This window comes from Crinia signifera, chromosome 3, assembly GCF_055691185.1.
Source record: "Crinia signifera chromosome 3, ASM5569118v1, whole genome shotgun sequence".
Taxonomy (NCBI): Eukaryota; Metazoa; Chordata; class Amphibia; order Anura; family Myobatrachidae; genus Crinia; species Crinia signifera.
In genome coordinates, this window is record NC_139219.1 from 141867202 (window position 1) to 141885697 (window position 18496).

General features: G+C 44.0%; 1 protein-coding gene across 2 annotated transcripts in view; it reads right to left on the reverse strand.

Annotated features, from left to right (window-relative positions):
• LOC146063830 (uncharacterized) overlaps window positions 1-18496 on the reverse strand; it is a 63661-nt gene that overhangs the window by 3953 nt on the left and 41212 nt on the right. For both annotated transcript variants that reach the window (XR_014471684.1, XM_083176629.1), the window contains exons 10-13: window positions 16456-16584; window positions 14568-14682; window positions 10393-10527; window positions 2411-2536 (exon numbers count right to left, since the gene is read on the reverse strand). Coding sequence is in view for 1 of the 2 variants with exons in the window: in XM_083176629.1 (XP_083032755.1) it covers window positions 2411-2536; window positions 10393-10527; window positions 14568-14682; window positions 16456-16584 (505 nt within the window). In the remaining variant the exon portion in view is untranslated. The remainder of the gene's footprint in view (window positions 1-2410; window positions 2537-10392; window positions 10528-14567; window positions 14683-16455; window positions 16585-18496) is intronic.

An 18496-nucleotide genomic window follows, 5' to 3' on the forward strand; every position in this document is an offset into this window, starting at 1 on the left:
CATTACAGGGTTGCCTTTGGCGTTTAAGGTTTGGCTGCTGGTGCTGCTATCCAGTACAAAGAAGTATTGCTTTCCTGCAGGAGCACTAGTATTTTAGATTTTTGTGTTTTAAAATAAGTACCAGATGACATTACTCAGTTACACTAGAATTTAAGTCACCCAATTCCCCCCAAAAAGTCTATTTGGTCTCATCTGAAAGCAGTTAACCATTCTAGGGCAAAAGCTGCGGGAAGGTAGTTTATTATTTCACCTGCTTCTGGTGGTAAATTAATGTATGGACACAAACTTCTGAGGCATGAAGAACATGTTATGCACATGGCTGGGGAAGCCTGTTTAGGTGATATCTCAAGCTTAGTCCATTGCTCAGGGAGTAAACTTGCTGTGGGTCATAGGGAAGAGAGTGTTAATGTGAGAGGCTTCACTGTCACTCAAGCTCTCCTCCACCCCTCCCCCCCCAATAGACTTCTAAGGCGGGAAAGTGCCGCTACTAGGGTGGCCAATCCTGCAATCGGCAGAATCCCGCGATTTGGCCCCAAAAATGCCGGGATTTTAATCCCTGGATTTTAATCCCTGGATTAGACTGTGCAGCAGGTGTGGCAGCAACCTACACTTTCCCTAAAATACCTCACGTCCATGAGCGGGGTCCGAGTAGTGCTGTCTGATGTTGCTTGCTTTTCTGTCTCCTGGCCGTTGGTTCCTCCGTTCTCTGTCCGTCAAGGATGTTTGACCTTTGCCTTGAGAAAGAGCATGCCTCTAAATGCGTTGGATGCAAGAAGGGAGCACTGATACGACAGCCTGAAACATGCTACCCGAACTTCCAGTTTTAAGACTGACAGAGAATGGAGGACGCAGCAGCCGGGAGACGGAAATTCAAGACAGCACTACACGGACCCCGCTCATGGACCTGAGGTATTGTAGTCAAAGTGTAGGTTTGCTGCCACATAGTGCATGAACCCCAGTGCCGCACTGCACACTGCTCCCCCACCAACAAAGCGATCTCAAGAAAAGGGCTGGAAACATTAATTACTAACCATTTTTTTCCCTAACAGGTGAGAACGGTCTTCATCATCTTTTATTTATTTTATATCTCTTGCTTTAATTTTACAAGCGCTCCTATATTTTTATTATTAATGTACCTATCACACGGAGCTGCTCAAACATAGCGCAAAGAACACAAACAATTCCCTTATGGAATGTTCCACTGTCCCTCATGGATGCATGATTCAGGGGCATTTTTGTTAATTACATAAAAAATATATATTTAGAGTTAATGAGGAAAACTCAGAACCATAGATTTAAGGTGTCCTGAGCACCAAATTGCTTTCTATGATAGCACAGGCTTTTCCTCCCCCATACCTTGCCTGCCTAAACAGCTACAGTAGTTATATTTAAAATAATACTGATAATGAGTCAGTCAGACATCAACTCCAAACAGCAGGTAAGGGGACTGCCACAATTTAAAGGTTTTATTTTTTTTTGGGGGGGGGTTAAGAACACTTGAAACCCCTTACCCAACTGTACATAAGTGGTGCACATTCCAAGTCAGCCATTTTCACATAGATGAAAATTCGTTAAATGTAAACCTTGAGTATTTTACGTGCAAATCACTGATTTATTATTTATTTGCATTGTCTGGGAGCTTAAGTAAGCTTACTTGAAGCCAGTAGCATTAATTCATATTTATAACCAAACAAAGAATTACATCCTGTAGGTAACTTGCACACTGTTGGAATTAGTAGCAAGCAATGGGAACATTCCCTGTAAAAGGTATCAGCTCTGTACTGTGTTATAAAACTTATGTCCCCATTATACTAGCAGAAAATGCAGTCCACCTTGTTAAAGAGCCATTTATTCCCCCTTGACTTTTTTAGTCTCCCTTGTCAATGAGCTATTTTAGTCCCCCTAGGCAACAAGCATAAAGCACCTTGGCATCCACATGAAGCCCCTGGCATCGAGCATGAAGTTCCTAGCAATGAGCATGTAGGTAAGTGGCTCTTATGTGTCAAATGTGTAATGGGCATTACAGTTTATTATATTAGCATGTATTATATTAGCATGTAATGGGCATCATGTGTGGCCTTATGTGTAATTGGCATTACGCCATGTGGCTTTATGTGTAATGGGTATTACAAAGTTTGCTAAAAATGTGCAATGGGCATTACGGTGTGTGGTATGTTAAGCTGTGCTCCCTTTTTCCGTGCAAGAGCCCAGCCTACTACAAAATAGGGGGGGGGGGGGGGGAATACATGCCCTTGCTCCGGGCACCGTGGCACCTAGTTACACCACTGCTAGTAGTTCTAATGCTAGAGTCCGCTGTGTAAATGGTTGGAGACTTAAAAAGTTAAAAGAGAAAATTATTATAAAACAACTTAAATGCACCCACAAATTTCTATACGTATATAGCCTGTACCTTCACTTAAAGAGCAGAGTGTAGCAATGCTCATCTGCTGGAATCTCAGCTCTGGGTGGCTGAGGTAACTCATGAGGTAGGCCTGGACTTCTTTCATAAGAGGCTTCAAATCTGCTGCAATTTTTCCTACAAGAGAAAGAGAGAATATTCTTACATCACAGATTAATTTATTACCTATTCGCCACATTCAGTTTACAGACCATCGACAAGCAGAAGTGTCAGTCGTGTATAGACTAGGCTGCAGGGTAGTCAGTACACACAACCCCAAGCCAGGGGGACCCAGTGCTGCTAACCCTGAACCCATAATTTTCTGCATATCAAAGCTTTTGTCTGTGTCTGTCTCTTCTGGAGTGTTCTTGTCAGCAGTTCCATGGCTGCCTCCTGCCTCAGCAGCATCATGGTCTGGATCTGAATGATGGCAACCGAGTGATATTATTATTACTGTATTGTTAATTTAAAAAAAAAAAAACTTTCCGGGGGCATGGCCTAGCTGGCGACTGAGGTGGATGTGCCTCAGAAGAGATCCTGCCTGAATCCCACAAACCTGGGCCCTTTGCCAGCCATCTGACACCAGTCACCCACCACCTACTAGCCAGGGTCCCCCTGTCAGGGCCGGCAACAGCGGGGGACAAGTGTGATGGGCCCCAGCAATTTGAAGGGCCCCAGAGCTTCCATTCTCCGATGCGTCCGCCACCTGTACTAGCTGGCTTGTCAGTGACCTTTGTAGCCCGGCCATCTACTGTGCACCATCTATGTGTGGCTGAGGGGTAGATTTATTAACTGACAATCAGGGGAATATGCGCTATCCCCATGCCTTATGGCAGGGGATAGCGCTTCCCCTGATCTATGACACCCGCTGAGCGGGTGTCTTACGTGCGGCGGTGTGGGGCAGGAGGCATAGCCCAGCTACAATATTTTGTATTGTGCGCCTGCCTCCTGCCTGATTTATGAACGGTCAGCATTGCTGACCATTACGCCGCCTGCAGCTATCGACTTCGACAGCTGCAGGCGGAGATGCCCTATTCCCACAGCAGGGACAGCACTGTCCCTGTTGCTGGCTCTGAGCTGTGCTGGAGATCTCACGTGAGTAGCGAGATCCCACGCATGCGCAGTCAGCCGGCCGGGGAGAACCAGCTGTCAGCTGGAGGAGGCATCCTACCTTCCCTGTATTCTCTGTTTTCCCCTCCTGCTCCCTATCCAGAACTTCTCTATATCCAGGAACATCACATTAATCTCTCTCATTTGATCCCCCTCATGTTACAAATTCAGCTAAATCCACATTGCGCATGTATCCTGGCCCGGAATGCCTAATCTCCTTTCATTGAATGTTAATGGGTTAAAATCCCCTAATAAACATAGATTGGCACTCTCCTTTTTTTCACAGGCAGAAGGCAGATATTGTCGCATTACAGGAGACTCCCTTTTCTTCCATTAACCCCCCATTATTTAAAGAGAATAACTTTCCCTTAGGGTATTTTGCAAATGGCCCATTTAAGCGTAACGGGGTTGCAATTTTGTTCAACAAACACCTCCTTTGTTTTACACTCCCAATCGACGGCCAAATGTGGTAGATATCTGATTTTAACGGGTCTCTTGGAAGATAAATTGACTACCCTAGTATGCCTATACTCCCTCCCCCCCCCCAACTCCAACCAAGTACCCTTCCTCCATAAATTATGCCTTCTAATACGCAAGATCTCTAAGGGCTCTCTGGTTATACTCAGGGATTTTAACTTAGTTTTAGACCCCAAACTAGACAAGTCCCAGCAACCCACCCATCAACCCCTTCCTACATCTGGTCCCTCCCTAGCATTCCGTAATCTACTACTCGAATTTGAGCTGTATGGAGATCCCGCAACCCTTCCGGTCGTGAATTCTCCTTCTATTCCCCTGTCCACAATTCCTATTATAGGAACGATTTCATTATCTGTGATAAGTGGACTATGCAAAATAATAAAGACACTGCCTCTTACCCATAATTTGGTCTGACCATGCCCCCATTTTATGGAAATGGAATCTGAATCCTGTGTCTAAAAAAATGAAATCTTACATGTCCAACAACATCCCCCATGATACATCTACGGTCAATCATTGGTGTGCTTTGAAGGCAGTAACAAGGGGCACCACTATTCAGGCAGGTGCCACCCTTAAACGACAATCCCTTAAGTTACAGTCCGACCTAGAGTCCGGTCTAATTGAACTAGAATCTAGAAACAAAACTAGAGCCCTTAAAAAAGAAATCTCAAGTGTACGTAGCCGACTACAGAAACTGCTCCTAGCTCGCACGCAGTCAGCCCTAAATAGTATGCGACAAAAATTCTATCTCTTATGCAATAGATCAGGTAGGATGTTAGCTCATAGACTTCGCGCCCAACAGGCTATAGACATAGGATTAAACATGTGTTCTCTCCTAATAATGAAAAAATTCTAAACCCCGAGAATATCACAAACCAATTTGCACACTACTATTCCCAATTATATAATCTGTCCTCGGACCCTATGATGCCCCAGCCCACCAGTGTAACTATTTCTTCCTTCCTAGACTCGATCCAGCTCCCCACTCTTACCCCCGAACAATTAGTATCCCTTAATGCCCCCTGGACTCCGATGGAAGTTCTGTCCGCCACATAACAAAGCACCTGGCACCGAGGGGTTTATCACGGATTTATACATTACATTTCCGGAGCTTCTTGCTGAACTACTAGAAGCCCGTATTGTGACTATTCCTAAAACCGGAAAAGATCCTGCATACTGCCATAACTACCGCCCTATAGCACTAATTAAACAGCAACATCAAATTGTTCGCCAAAATGATCACGGTCCGCATTAACCAATTTCTTCCATTGTTGGTCCACACGAACCAGACGGGATTTGTACCGAAAGACAGGCCACGGATAATACGCGAAGAGTTTTCAACCTGATCAACTCCCTCTCTGGAGACCAGGATTTACTGCTTATGTCTCTAGACGCCGTCAAGGCCTTCGACGGGTTGAACTGGAACTACATGCGTAAAAATTGGCCTTTCTTCCCATAAACTAAGTCTCTTTTCAGATGATGATCTGCTTTTTGTGACCAATCCACTGCCACGCAGATTAATAGGGAGGGCATCTGTTTTTATGGTATTGAGTTTGTAGTAGGAGGCTGCACTGTATGCATCTAAAGTAGAATGGAGGAAAGGGATTCCTCCATTCTACTTTAGATGCATACAGTGCAGCCTCCTACTACAAACTCAATACCATAAAAACAGATGCCCTCCCTATTAATCTCTCGCCTTTCCTAGCTCACCTACACACAACATACCAGTATAACTGGCAAAAGGAGTCTATAAAATATTTAGGCGTATACATTCCTGCTCACTCTTCCGATGTTTTTTTTGCGAACCTCACCCCCTTCCTCGAAACTTTAACCACCATATCCAAATCTTGGCTAGCATACAATGTCTCGTGGCTGGGCTGTATGGCTGCGTTTAAGATGTCCCTACTGTACTTGTCCCGCACACTCCAATACAATTTTCCGAAAAAAGATCTACAATTGTGCACCTCCATTTTAACTAAATACATCTGGTCTTCTAAGCCCCCCACTCTAGCTCAGTCCAGAATGGTACTCCCAAGAGCCCTAGGTGGGTTGAATCTACCCGACCTATATCGGTATCAGGAGGCCTGTCTTTTAGCCTCCCTTAAATACTATACTGGATCGGAGGCACAGATGGGGTGGGTGGACATTGAACAATCGGTACTTATGTAGTATCTGGGCGTCCGATTTTGTGATTGTATGCCTAACCTTAAGGCATACAATCAGATGCGATGCGATTCGATGCGATTTTGCATAGGATTCAATGTTAAGAAGGTCCTGTTCATTTCCCCACTATCCAAGTGGGCATAGAGTTGATTTTATATAGCGTGGCGAGCGCAGCGAGCCACCGAGCCCGAAGCGTGGCGAGCGGACGCATATTTCTTAAAAAGTATTCTGTGTCCCCTCGCGGGGCTCGCCACGCTTCGGGCTCGGTGGCTCGCTACGCTCGCCACAGGTTTATATCCAACTCCATGCCCACTTGGATAGTGGGGAAAGGAAAAGGACCCCTTTTTCCCATTGAATTCTATGTTAAAATGGACTCAGACCATTTTAACACTGAATCCTATGGAAAAATCTTGACCATCGCATCGCATACGATTTCGTAGCATGCGATGCGATGCGATTTCTAAATCGGACGCCCAGATACTACATAAGTACCGAACAATCCTCTACCCCTCCTTCTTAAAGACTTGCTACGGATCCCTTAGCCCTTCAGACCAAGCCATTTTGCCCTGCTCCCATCTACGCAAGCGTCCCTGGGAGTCTGGGACAAATTGTCCACCACCATGCGCTCACCGGCGTGCACCATCTCCAACATACACATCACGACTGTGGCAAGGCTAATCCCTAACAAACTTGCATAGATGGAAAACTCATGATATCTCTCTCCATAGCAACATCCTAGACGGAAACTTCCTTCTACCTTTCCCCTCAATACAACAAAAATTCTCCATCCCTTCACATGCCAGAACCCAGAACACATGCATTATCTTCAAGTTGCACATTGGTGGAAGTCGCTTCGCCCTACCCACATTTCTCTGAACACTCGCTCACAGACAACCCAGAACACATGCATTATCTTCAAGTTGCAGACAACCCAGAACACATGCATTATCTTCAAGTTGCAGACAACCCAGAACACATGCACTATCTTCAAGTTGCACATTGGTGGAAGTCGCTTCCCCCTACCCCCCCCGAACACATGCATTATCTTCAAGTTGCAGACAACCCAGAACACATGCATTATCTTCAAGTTGCAGACAACCCAGAACACATGCATTATCTTCAAGTTGCAGACAACCCAGAACACATGCATTATCTTCAAGCTGCATATTGGTGGAAGTCGCTTCCCCCTACCCCCCCAGAACACATGCATTATCTTCAAGCTGCATATTGGTGGAAGTCGCTTCCCCCTACCCCCCCAGAACACATGCATTATCTTCAAGTTGCACATTGGTGGAAGTCGCTTCCCCCTACCCACATTTCTCAGAAATCGGGAGCCGATTAGGGGAGAGGTTAAACTTACTGATAAATTCTCCATACTGGATGCCAGGCTCAGTCTGTTAACTGTCAGCATCCCCACCGCTGGGATATCATAAATATCCCCCCAAATCAGTTTATTAAATAGTTATAATTAAACATTTCCATATTCTTAAAAATAGATGCATAATGGTGTGTGTGTGTGTGTGAGAGTGAGTGAGTGAGAGAGAGAGAAGGGAAGAGGATGGAAAAAACTTGTGCCTGAACAGACTATACCTCACTCATGTTCTAATCTGTGTACTTCCCGTGTGTAAGAAATACAGATTGCATCCACAAATCTAATAAAAGTGTACAAAGTGCAAACTCTGCATCTAGCAGCTTGGCACATGGCTGCCACACATTTCATCATCACAATATATTTCTATACATGCACTACAATACATGGTAAATAAGCTGCCTATTGCTCCTCCAAAACATCGTCCAACTGTAATTAGCTTATTATTCCTTCTCCATCATTACATTGGAATCAAATTATATACATACAGTATGTTTTTATTACTATCATTCTATAGTCCGAAAACCTACCATAACCTTCATAACGGTTATGGTATTTTAGATCTACAATGTCTAGGTCTACAGTCATATGGTCGACCACTAATGGTCGATGATCCAAAGGTCGACAGAAGAAAGGTCAACAGGGTCCAAAGGTCGACATGAATGTTTTTGGTGTCTGTCGACATAGGTCAGCATGGACATGTCTAAGTGTACCACATCCCCTCGCCATGCTTCGGACTCGGCACACTATTATATTCTCCCGCCACGCAGTAGTGGATGGTCGGGTATGAAAAACCGCATGCCGGCTCTTAATTTTGTACAAAAAACTCATGTCAACTTTTTTCATGTCGACTATTTGACCCTGTCGACCTTTTCACTGTTGACCAATAGTGGTTGACCTTATGACTGTCGACCTAGAGTCAATCTATCATGAGTCCGGATACCTACATTACCTCATTTTCATTTAGCATTGACATTAACCACAATTTGTGTTCCATACGACTTTATCAGTAGTGTATGTGAGTAGCCCTTTTACTATAGAGCTGCTCACACCAACCCCCACTGGTTTGGGATTTTATTTTTAATCCTTTCCTATTCTGCTTCTTTATCTGCATTTTAAAATCTCTTCTTCCATGTTATTTACACATCTTTATCCTTGTGTAACTTATTATGAATATGCCCCATAGCACACCACTCCTTATCCTCAACAACACGTGATGCTACTCAGACAGAATGTCAGTACTCAGTGCTCCACAGCTAGAAATTGACAACGTACTTGATACACATTACCAAGGCCCACCCCTCACAGTAATGTACCAAGAATGATGACACAATTTGCAATGAATCATGCCATCCATCCCCTTCCCATTTCACTGGGGAACAGGGTGAGAAATGGGAGGGTCCCTCCTCTCTTAGGAGACCAGATAAACTTTCTTTCATTTTGAGGCCTCCCGGACATTTCTGGAGAACAGGAACAAAAGTCCCACTACACCAAAATCGTTAGTGTATTATTTCTTAGAGATGGGTAGATCCAGACATATGAACAGTAAGTGATGACCACCCTCAGACTCTAATTTCCTATAAGTACATGATGCACTTTACGATGAAAGTCCCCTAGTGAACTGCAGCTCCAGGCCTCATTCAGCCCCTGCAGTGATGTACATTTCACTTCTTCAGAGATTCACTATAGTATAATGCCACAAAACAGCTGAACCATATAACACCAATGGTCAGCACACTCTGACCATACACAAAAGAAGCAGTACCAGTAAACATGCCCTGCCAATTCTACCATTGCCACCTTCCTGTGCAGGAAAACCATCTGGTATGAAAGTAGTGGTTCCAGAAAGCCCTGCAACCGCCTGCACCTGAAAATCACTGTCCTAGTATATTGATCTATATGGGATGGCAAAAATGTCTTTATAAATGGTTCTTAGGGTAAGTGTACTCATGCTTGTGAATTGACCCTTATTCAGATCTGATCGCAGTACAAATTTGTTCTCAAAATGGGCAAAACCAGTACTTATATGTTAGTTGGGCGCCCACTAAGCTATTTTCTTAGTTTTCCGCATCCGCTCGCCACGCTTCGGGCTCGGTGGCTCGCGCTCGCCACACTATATAAAATCAACTCCATGCCAACATGGATAGTGGGGGTATGAGCGTACTAATTATAGTGGGCACCTATCTAACATATAAGTACCGACAAAACCATGTGATTTGCAGGGAGGAGCAGATGTAACATGTGCAGAGAGAGGATTCAGTATTGAATCCCGGCGTTCAGAATCCCGACGCCGGAATCCCGACAGCCGAAATGCCGACAAGGGGGGGACGTGGATCCCCCCCCCCCCTTGCGAGCTCGCTGCGCTCTCCACGCAGCGGGCCCGGTGCCTCGCTACGCTCGGCACACTAATTTATTCTCCCTCCAGGGGTGTCGTGGACACCCACGGTGGGAGAATGTATCGGTATTCCGGCGTCGGGATTCTGACCGCCGGGATTGTAACTGCATCCCCAGAGAGAGTTAGCTTTGTGAGAGCTATTTTGTTTCTGTGCAGGGTAAATACTGGCTGCTTTATTCTTACACTGCAATTTAGATTTCAATTTCAACACACCCACATTTAACTCTCTCTGCACATGTTACATCTGCCCCACCTGCAGAGCACATGGTTTTGCCCATTTTGAGAACAAATTTGTACTGCGATCAGATCTGAATAAGGGCCATTGTTTTGAGAAAAGCCATTCATCACAATCAATTACTATACAGTACATAGACATTGGTTTCTTAAAATAGCTTTTTCAGTTTTATGCTCCCTAGCATGTGACATAGGATGAAGCTTATATGTGGTGGATATAATTAAAGGCTTCGCTTCAAAAATTACCAGAATGTGACAGATGTCTGATGACTGAAGCTGCTTGAAAGGAAAGTTCTTTGTACTCCAAGTGCCCCGCCAGCCTCACCAAGCACCTGATGACATCTTTATCCTTCCTCCTGACCATCTGCTCCTGTGTGAAGTCTGCAAATGAAATATTGGATTAAGACAAGGCCACTCAGGCTCCAGCCTGACTTCGTAATGATCGCCATTCACCAGACTACTTACACTGTTATATCGGTTATCCAAATGATTCCAAAAACCATAGTTTTGTATTGGATTGTAAGCTCTTCTTACTGTCGTCTAAAGGTGCGTACACATGGGGGAGATGTATTGCTCAGTGTTTCCATTTCATCAGCGACCAGATGATGAACTGGTCGCAGGAGCTTGCGATTAGAACGGGGCGGAAAATGGGAGCGTGCACCTGGCAATTTATCGCCGCGGCACACTCCCATCACTGGCAATATGGTCGCCAGCGACCATATTCCCAGCGATATCAGCCCCTATCACTGCCGTGTGTACACGGCTTCAGCCCTCTTCTCTTTTCACTCACAGCCCTCCCATACTCAAACACTTAGGGTGATATTTAATAGAATGCGATTTTTGGTTATTTTCAAATTCGCCCATTATCGCACTTTTTAAAATCGCATTTTTTGACGCAAATTAGCATTGGTGTTCCGTATTCCGAGCAAAAAAGTGCGATTAAGTGCTGAGCTATATGTTGTGGTTCTCCAAGTCCCAGCATGCCGGGGGGAGGCCTGATGGCACTTGTAGTTCACCTGTATAAAGCAATGTTAGGAATGTCTGATTTAACCCTATCAGGCTGGCGTCCAATGCCCTGGTACACCGGTGACAGCCCCGGGCTTCAGCCCTGGACAGGTGAAGCCTGGGGGGGACCCCTTTATTGGGGGGGTCCCCACTCCTCCAGGTACCCCGTCCAAGGCGGACCAGCCATGGTGCTCATGTTTCGGCCGGGGGCCTTATGTAAAAAGTGTCCCCCGGCTGTGGCATGACACTGCGGGCTGTTGGAGCCCGGTGCTGGTTTCAAAATACAGGGACCCCCAGATTTTTTGTCCCCCGTATTTTTTGGAACCAGGACCGGTCCAAGAGTCTGGGGCTGGTTTCAGAAATACGGGGGACCCCTACGCTTTTTGTTCCCCGTATATTTGGAACCAGGTCCGGCTCAATGAGCCCGGGGCTGGTAATGCTCAGGAGGGGGGACCCCACACAATAAAAAAAAAAAAAAAAAAAAAAACACTTTTACATATTTTTTTTTACATAGGACCATGCACAGATCTCAATGATCTGTGCAGGATTCTGGCCAACTCGCCTGTCAGAACCTGGTCTGCATGTGACACATTTTCCCAAATTCGCATCTCATTAAATATGTAAATTGTATAGTTTTCAATGGGAAAACATCTGGATGCGAGTTCTGGCGCGACTAAAAATCGCACTTTCAGAATTTGCAATTTCGCGTAAAAAAAAGTGATTATTTTTTTTGCCATTTTTCGCATCTAATTAAATATGCAAATTCGGGAAAGTGTGATTTCGGCCGTTTTTTGCCTAAGAATCGCAAAAATCCCATTTTCGCAATCTCATTAAATGTCACCATCAGTGTCCATCTTTGACCATCAGCCCCATAGTAGTACTTTGATCAAGTCCTCACTACTTACATTTAAGCTGTAATGTGTATTGAACTGTGGCATTAATTTTACCTGTAATCTATTTATGTTATTTATTCTGTTATTTGCTATTTTGTTTTGTCTCCCTGTACTGTTCCTTTGTACGGTGCTGTGAAACACTTGTGGTGCCTTATAAATAAAATTATAATAATAATAATAAATAGTTTCTAGAATGTATGTATTCTTTTTTTTTGTTAATCGTAGTACTGGGGCCATGATCTGTAACTGGCACTACTGGGGACATGATCTGTAACTGGCACTACTGGGAACATGATCTGTAACTGGTACTACTGGGGACATGATCTGTAACGAACTACTGGGGACATGATCTATAACTGACACTATTGGGGACATGATCTGTAACTGGCACTACTGAGGACATGATCTGTAACTGGCACTACTGGGAAAATGATCTGTAACTGGTACTACTGGGGACATGATCTGTAACGAACTACTGGGGACATGATCTATAACTGACACTATTGGGGACATGATCTGTAACTGGCACTACTGAGGACATGATCTGTAACTGGCACTACTGGGAAAATGATCTGTAACTGGCACTACTGGGAAAATGATCTGTAACTGGCACTACTGGGGACATGATCTGTAACTGGCACTACTGGGGACATGATCTGTAACTGGCACTACTGGGGACATGATCTGTAACTGGCACTAAACACGTGGAATAAAATAATTGCTTGGCATTCACATTCAGTGCCTAAGATTGTACACAAACTTTGTTTCATGTTTTGAAGCCTTATTTCATGCACAACTAAAAAATATTGTGTATTTCATGTGTTTGATGAGTTTGTACACCATCAATACATTTTGTGTTCACACATATGTCCCATCCTCAAGATACCTCATTGAAATATAAAAATATTTAGAAATATGTCATAATCTATTATCCTAAATGCTTCTGGTGCCGAACATTTTGGAAAAGGGATAATAAACCTGTAAACAACAACCCTATCATTTTAATACTGCCTTTTTGAAGTCACAATGAAAAAAGTTTCATAGATTTCAAACTATCTGCATGACTGTATAATCCTATTAGTCTATCTCACTACATGCTATTTTATTTTCCAGTACTAAGGTAAAATAATTATGGCAATTGATGACTTGCCTATTGGCCTCTGTACAGTGTATATAGGGGCCGATTCTGGTACATTCGCAATGAATCGAAATCAGACGTTGCGCATGCACATTTCTGTGTAAGGTGCAAACCCCGACAGCACACCAACATGGCAATTTGCAATTGCACAGAGCGGTGGACATGGGTAGCGCCCATGGGAACACCCAGCGTTTCATGGGCATTCTCATGGAACCGCTGGGCTTTCCCATGGAGTTGCCAGAGGGACAAGGTGTACCGGGGAAGGCGGCTGACGTCACATGCCCTGTCTTTGTCCCACTGCCCGGCAGGTGAAATCATTCGATGGCCGCCTACCATCAAAAGATTTCTCCTTCTGCAGGCCCATGTCTTTGTGACACATCCCCTCACTTGGTTGCAAGAGGGGAAATGGCAAGGCAGGGGGAGAGGTCGGCATTCGCCAGGGTGCCATTACAAAAACTCTGTAATCTGCGAGTTTTGCTGCTTACCGAATCATCCAGAGTCACCCCCATAATGCATTGTACTTTTAAGTGCCATAAAACACAACTATAGATAGATATAGATATATATGGATAAATATATATAGATATCTAGTCCATCCAGTCAGCGGCACTCGCATGGATTTTTCAAAGTAAATGACAACCACACTGGGTTTAAACGATGAAGCTTCATCGTTTAAACCCAGTGTGGTTGTGACTTCCTTTGAACAATCAGTGGGAGTGCCGCTGACTGGACGGACTGCATGTGGATTTGAGCGCCAGCACCCTGGTGGTTGTACAGTCTTTGGATATAGATATATATATATATATATATATATAAAATAATATTTACACATTTAAACGACTGTCTGTTTTCTGTGATTGCTGCTAAGGTAATATATGCCAACAAATAAAGAATAAATAAGTGTCCCTGCCCATTAATAAGAAGGCAACATTTCTGTAGAGACGGCCTAATATGATCTGCTCTTTAGTTGAAGGATAATTGCATTACACCTTCTGCCACCACAGTGCGAGATTTCAAGATTATTTTCACTGGCGATCTCAAGACAATGGTCACTGGCAGAAGATGCAGCAATTGGATCCGCGCACATACTGTAACTGCATGTGCTCCATCTTCCAAGAGAAGAGAGTCCTCATATCCAGGAATACATGTCTTCTGCTAGAGCAGAGACAGGGAACCTTTGGCCCTCCAGCTTCTGTCAAACTACACATCCAAACATACCCTGCAACAGTTTTAGCATGGACAAATAGCAAAACTGTAGCAGGGCATGCTGGGATGTGTAGTTTAATAACAGCTGGAGGGCCAAATTGTCACCATCCCTATGCTAGAGAATGCATTTACCCAGCTAAGCAACAAGTAAGAACATGAAATAAATGATATAGTCCTACCATATTTAGCTAGCTCTGCGAGACAGGAGGCCAGGTACTGCAGAGATTCCTCATCATTGTTAGGGTCAATTAGGGCCAAAAGAAATTCTTCAAAGCACTGACTGCGCACAATGACCTGACATAATAAGATAAGTTACTGCTTGGAAAATCCCTCAGAGAATCACAGAAGGTCATCATGCATTATACAATGTAATCCTTAGCATTGATGTATCCATTAAAATATGTATATTTGACTGATGCTAATGTTACACGGAGCATTTTTAAACAAAACAACATAGGGCCTGATTCAGAGTTTCTCAAATGGGCATGTTGCACTGCAGGTGGGGCAGATGTAACATGTGCAGAGAGAGTTACTTGGGTGGGAGGTGTTCCAACTGAAATCTTATTTGCAGTTTATAAAGAAAGCAGCCAGTATTTACCCTGCACAGAAACAAAATACCTCACCCAAATCTGATTCAGGCCCATAGATCCAAGTCAGGCTGATCCAATGCAAAAACAATACAACTAGTTAATCATTTATTTTATGGTATTCCGGCAACTGCTGGATGAAAGGCATGGTTTTATTTATGCTGAGAGTTTTGTTCGCACACAATTCAGATTTATATATGTGCAGAGAGTGTAGTTGTAAACTAAACAGATATAAATGTGGCATTTCAAGGTAAAGAAAACTAAATATAAAAAGAAGAATGAACAAAATACAAAAAAAGAAGCCTTTATTAAAAAGTCTGAGGACGCAGCCTTATGCGGGGTACACACCAGGACGACCCGCTCACGATGCACATCGTGAGTAAGTCGTCTGTGTTTCTTCCGACTCACTCACGATGACACGGGGGGCACGACCTGATCACTATGTGCACCGTGAGCGGGTCCGATCCGATGGCGACCTGCAACCGGGAGTATGGTCGTTTCCAGATCCTACCTGCTGCAGGTAGGATCTGAATAACGACCGACCCGCGGGACCACGTATCGGATCTGTATTGGTCCACACCAGGACAGAAAAGGGCCCAATCACCACACAATCTACATCCAATCGGTCAGAATTGGATCTAGATTGATGGGATCGGACCCTTGTCGTCCTGGTGTGTACCCAGCATTAGATCACAAACTGATCATCATTTTTATTATTTTTCGCCAGCTTGTGTCAGCTGAAGCTTACTCTAACAGGCCGTTCAATCCGGACAACCGGATCCTGTAAGTTTACTTCCGGCAATACTGATTCTGCACCCGACGCGCCTCCATTTTGAAAAATGGCTGACAGGTCTGTGAGTGATATTGCAAGACTTGTTCTGCAAATGTGCAGACACCACAACACTGGATTGTACGTAAACCATGGGTCTTCAAACTGTGGCCCTCTAGATGTTGGGAAACTACAAATCCCGACGGGGGAGATGGCTGCGGGACCCTATTCAATGCTGTCTTCCCCGACAATATTGAACAGGGGTTCTCCGCAGAATGAGCCCAACATCACAAGCTGTCGGGCTTGTTCTGCCGAGAAAAGCCGTAAATAGGCGAGCTCCCGGCCGGAGCTTGTCTATTTCCGTCCTCAAATCGCGGCCACGCCCCCTTCTCGCCGCTCGTCGGCCGGGACATTGAATCCCGACTGCCGAGCTCCAGGCGAGCAAAACGAGAACGGGACAGGGGCACGGCTGTCGCGCTAGCTCGACAGCCGTGCCCCTGACATTGAATACCCCCCTTAATCAGGCACAGAGTGCTGAAAACAAGTGTGCATCTCCAGATGTGGCCAGTATAGTTTGTGCATCATATATGCAATGGCTAAGAAACTGATGTGCTAATATTGAAGTTGCTAGGAAGCCAATAGGTTTGCATTAAGTGACCTCTTTTGCTTTTTTTTTCTCAACAAGTTTGCTCAGATGAAAACAAACAGTACCTCTATGTTCTCTGCTTGACTGAGGTTCTGAATGGTGCATGCTGCATGAATCACAACCACAGGGTTCGTCCTCTCTGTCTGCATCAATACAGCTAAATGTTGAAGCATTTCTTCACACAGCAGTGCATCCTGGGAGAAACAGATAAATAAGTCATAGATGTGTTCTGACAGCACTGTCCAAATAAAGCAATACAGTTTCTCAAAAGGATGAAAATAGATTATATGCGTGCAGGAAGATAAAAGCAGAAACAGACTTCAATTGGATTAGAAATGCACCCAAACAGGTCAGCACATTCTTTTACATAGTATGTGGTTTCTTCTGGCAAAATGCTCTTTCATGTACAAAGCAGGTAGTTCTCCGTAAGCTGCTGGAAACAGCTGTTCTCATTTGCTAAAAAAAAATAACCAATTTGGTTTGTGAAAAATTATTTTAGGAATAGTATACCAGTGACATGCTCTCCTGTAGCCATTGGAACATGTTCTTATAAATTGCTACTTTTTCATCTACATGTCGTACACTATTTTTTAACTGTTTCTTATATAAAGCAGCAAATTCCATTGCGCTTTACAATTGGACACACAGATATTACAAAACTGAGTAATACCAAACAGTAACAGTGATAGGAAAGCCCTGCTCACAAGCTTACACTATATATGGAAATAGGCATTCATACATAAGGATAGGTGCTAGATATTGCATAGTTGTCCACCGGATTGCAAGGGTTCTATGTGGGCTGCTTGATATCACATCACAGCAATGAGGAATCCGGGTCAGAAGGAAGAAAAAGTGAAGAAACAGAAGATATGTTAAGCTGGCCTGAAGAGTTCAGATTTCAGGGAATGCTTGAAGGCTTGGAGACTAGGGGGAGAGTCTTATTGCGTGTGGTAGGGCATTCCACAGAGTCGGTGCAACCTGAAGAAAGTCCTGCAATCATGCATGGGAGTGAGTAATGAGTGTGGATGAGAGACTTAGATCTTGAGGAGAGCGGAGAGGTCGGATTGGGAGATATATTGAAATAACCAAAGAGATGTACATTGGTTAAGGGCCTCATATTTATATTGAATACGGTAGAGTACAGGTAGCCAATAGAGGGTCTGACAGAGTGGATCTGCAGCCAATGAACATCTAGCCAGGAATATTAGCCTCAAAACTACAATCAGATTGTAATAGTGAGAGTCTTCTTGATAAGACCAGTAAGAAGATTATTGCAACAATCAATGCGGGAGATAATGAGATCATGGATTCAAATTTTTGCAGTATCTTGGTGATGGTATAGTCATAATTTGGATATGTTTTTTAGATGCATGTAACATGATTTTGCCACAGAGTGAATGTGGGGAGCAATGGACAGTTCTGATTCGACCTATGCAGCAAGCTTGTGGGATAGGATTGACTGTTGAGTTCTCAACAGTGATAGCAATATCAGGTAGGTAACTGCTTTTGGCCAGTGGAAATATAATTAACTCTGTTTTGGGAATATTAAGGGCTAGATGTATCCAGCTTCATAAAGTGATAAAATGGAGAGTGATAAACAGGCAGCCAATAAGCTCCTGACTCATGCTACAAGCTGTGTTTGAAAAATAGCAGTTAGGAGATGTTGGCTGGTTGTTTATCACTCTCCACTTTATCCCTTTTTGAAAGAGAAAAAAAGGCATTGAGGGGCAGATTTATTAAGCTCGGTGAAGTGATAAAGTGTCTGTTTTTTATCATCGACCAATCGGCTCCTAACTGTGAAGTTAAAGGCTTGGTTTGAAAAATCGACAATTTCACCTTTAAAAAAGTTTGACTACCTTGGGATTAATAACCAAAGTTATTCTCACTTGGACCAACTCTCCCCCTCCCAAGCCATTTCCATCTGTTGGACATTTACACTGGACATTACAAGGGACACCACCACCTGCCATTCACTGGAGCTTCCTATTAAGGACTGAGACCAAGTATCCATATACAACCAGGATCAGGTTCAAAATCTCCAGTCAGGTTTATGGACACCCATCATTCCAGTTTTCACTAAAATCAATATGGGAGATTGCGATTATT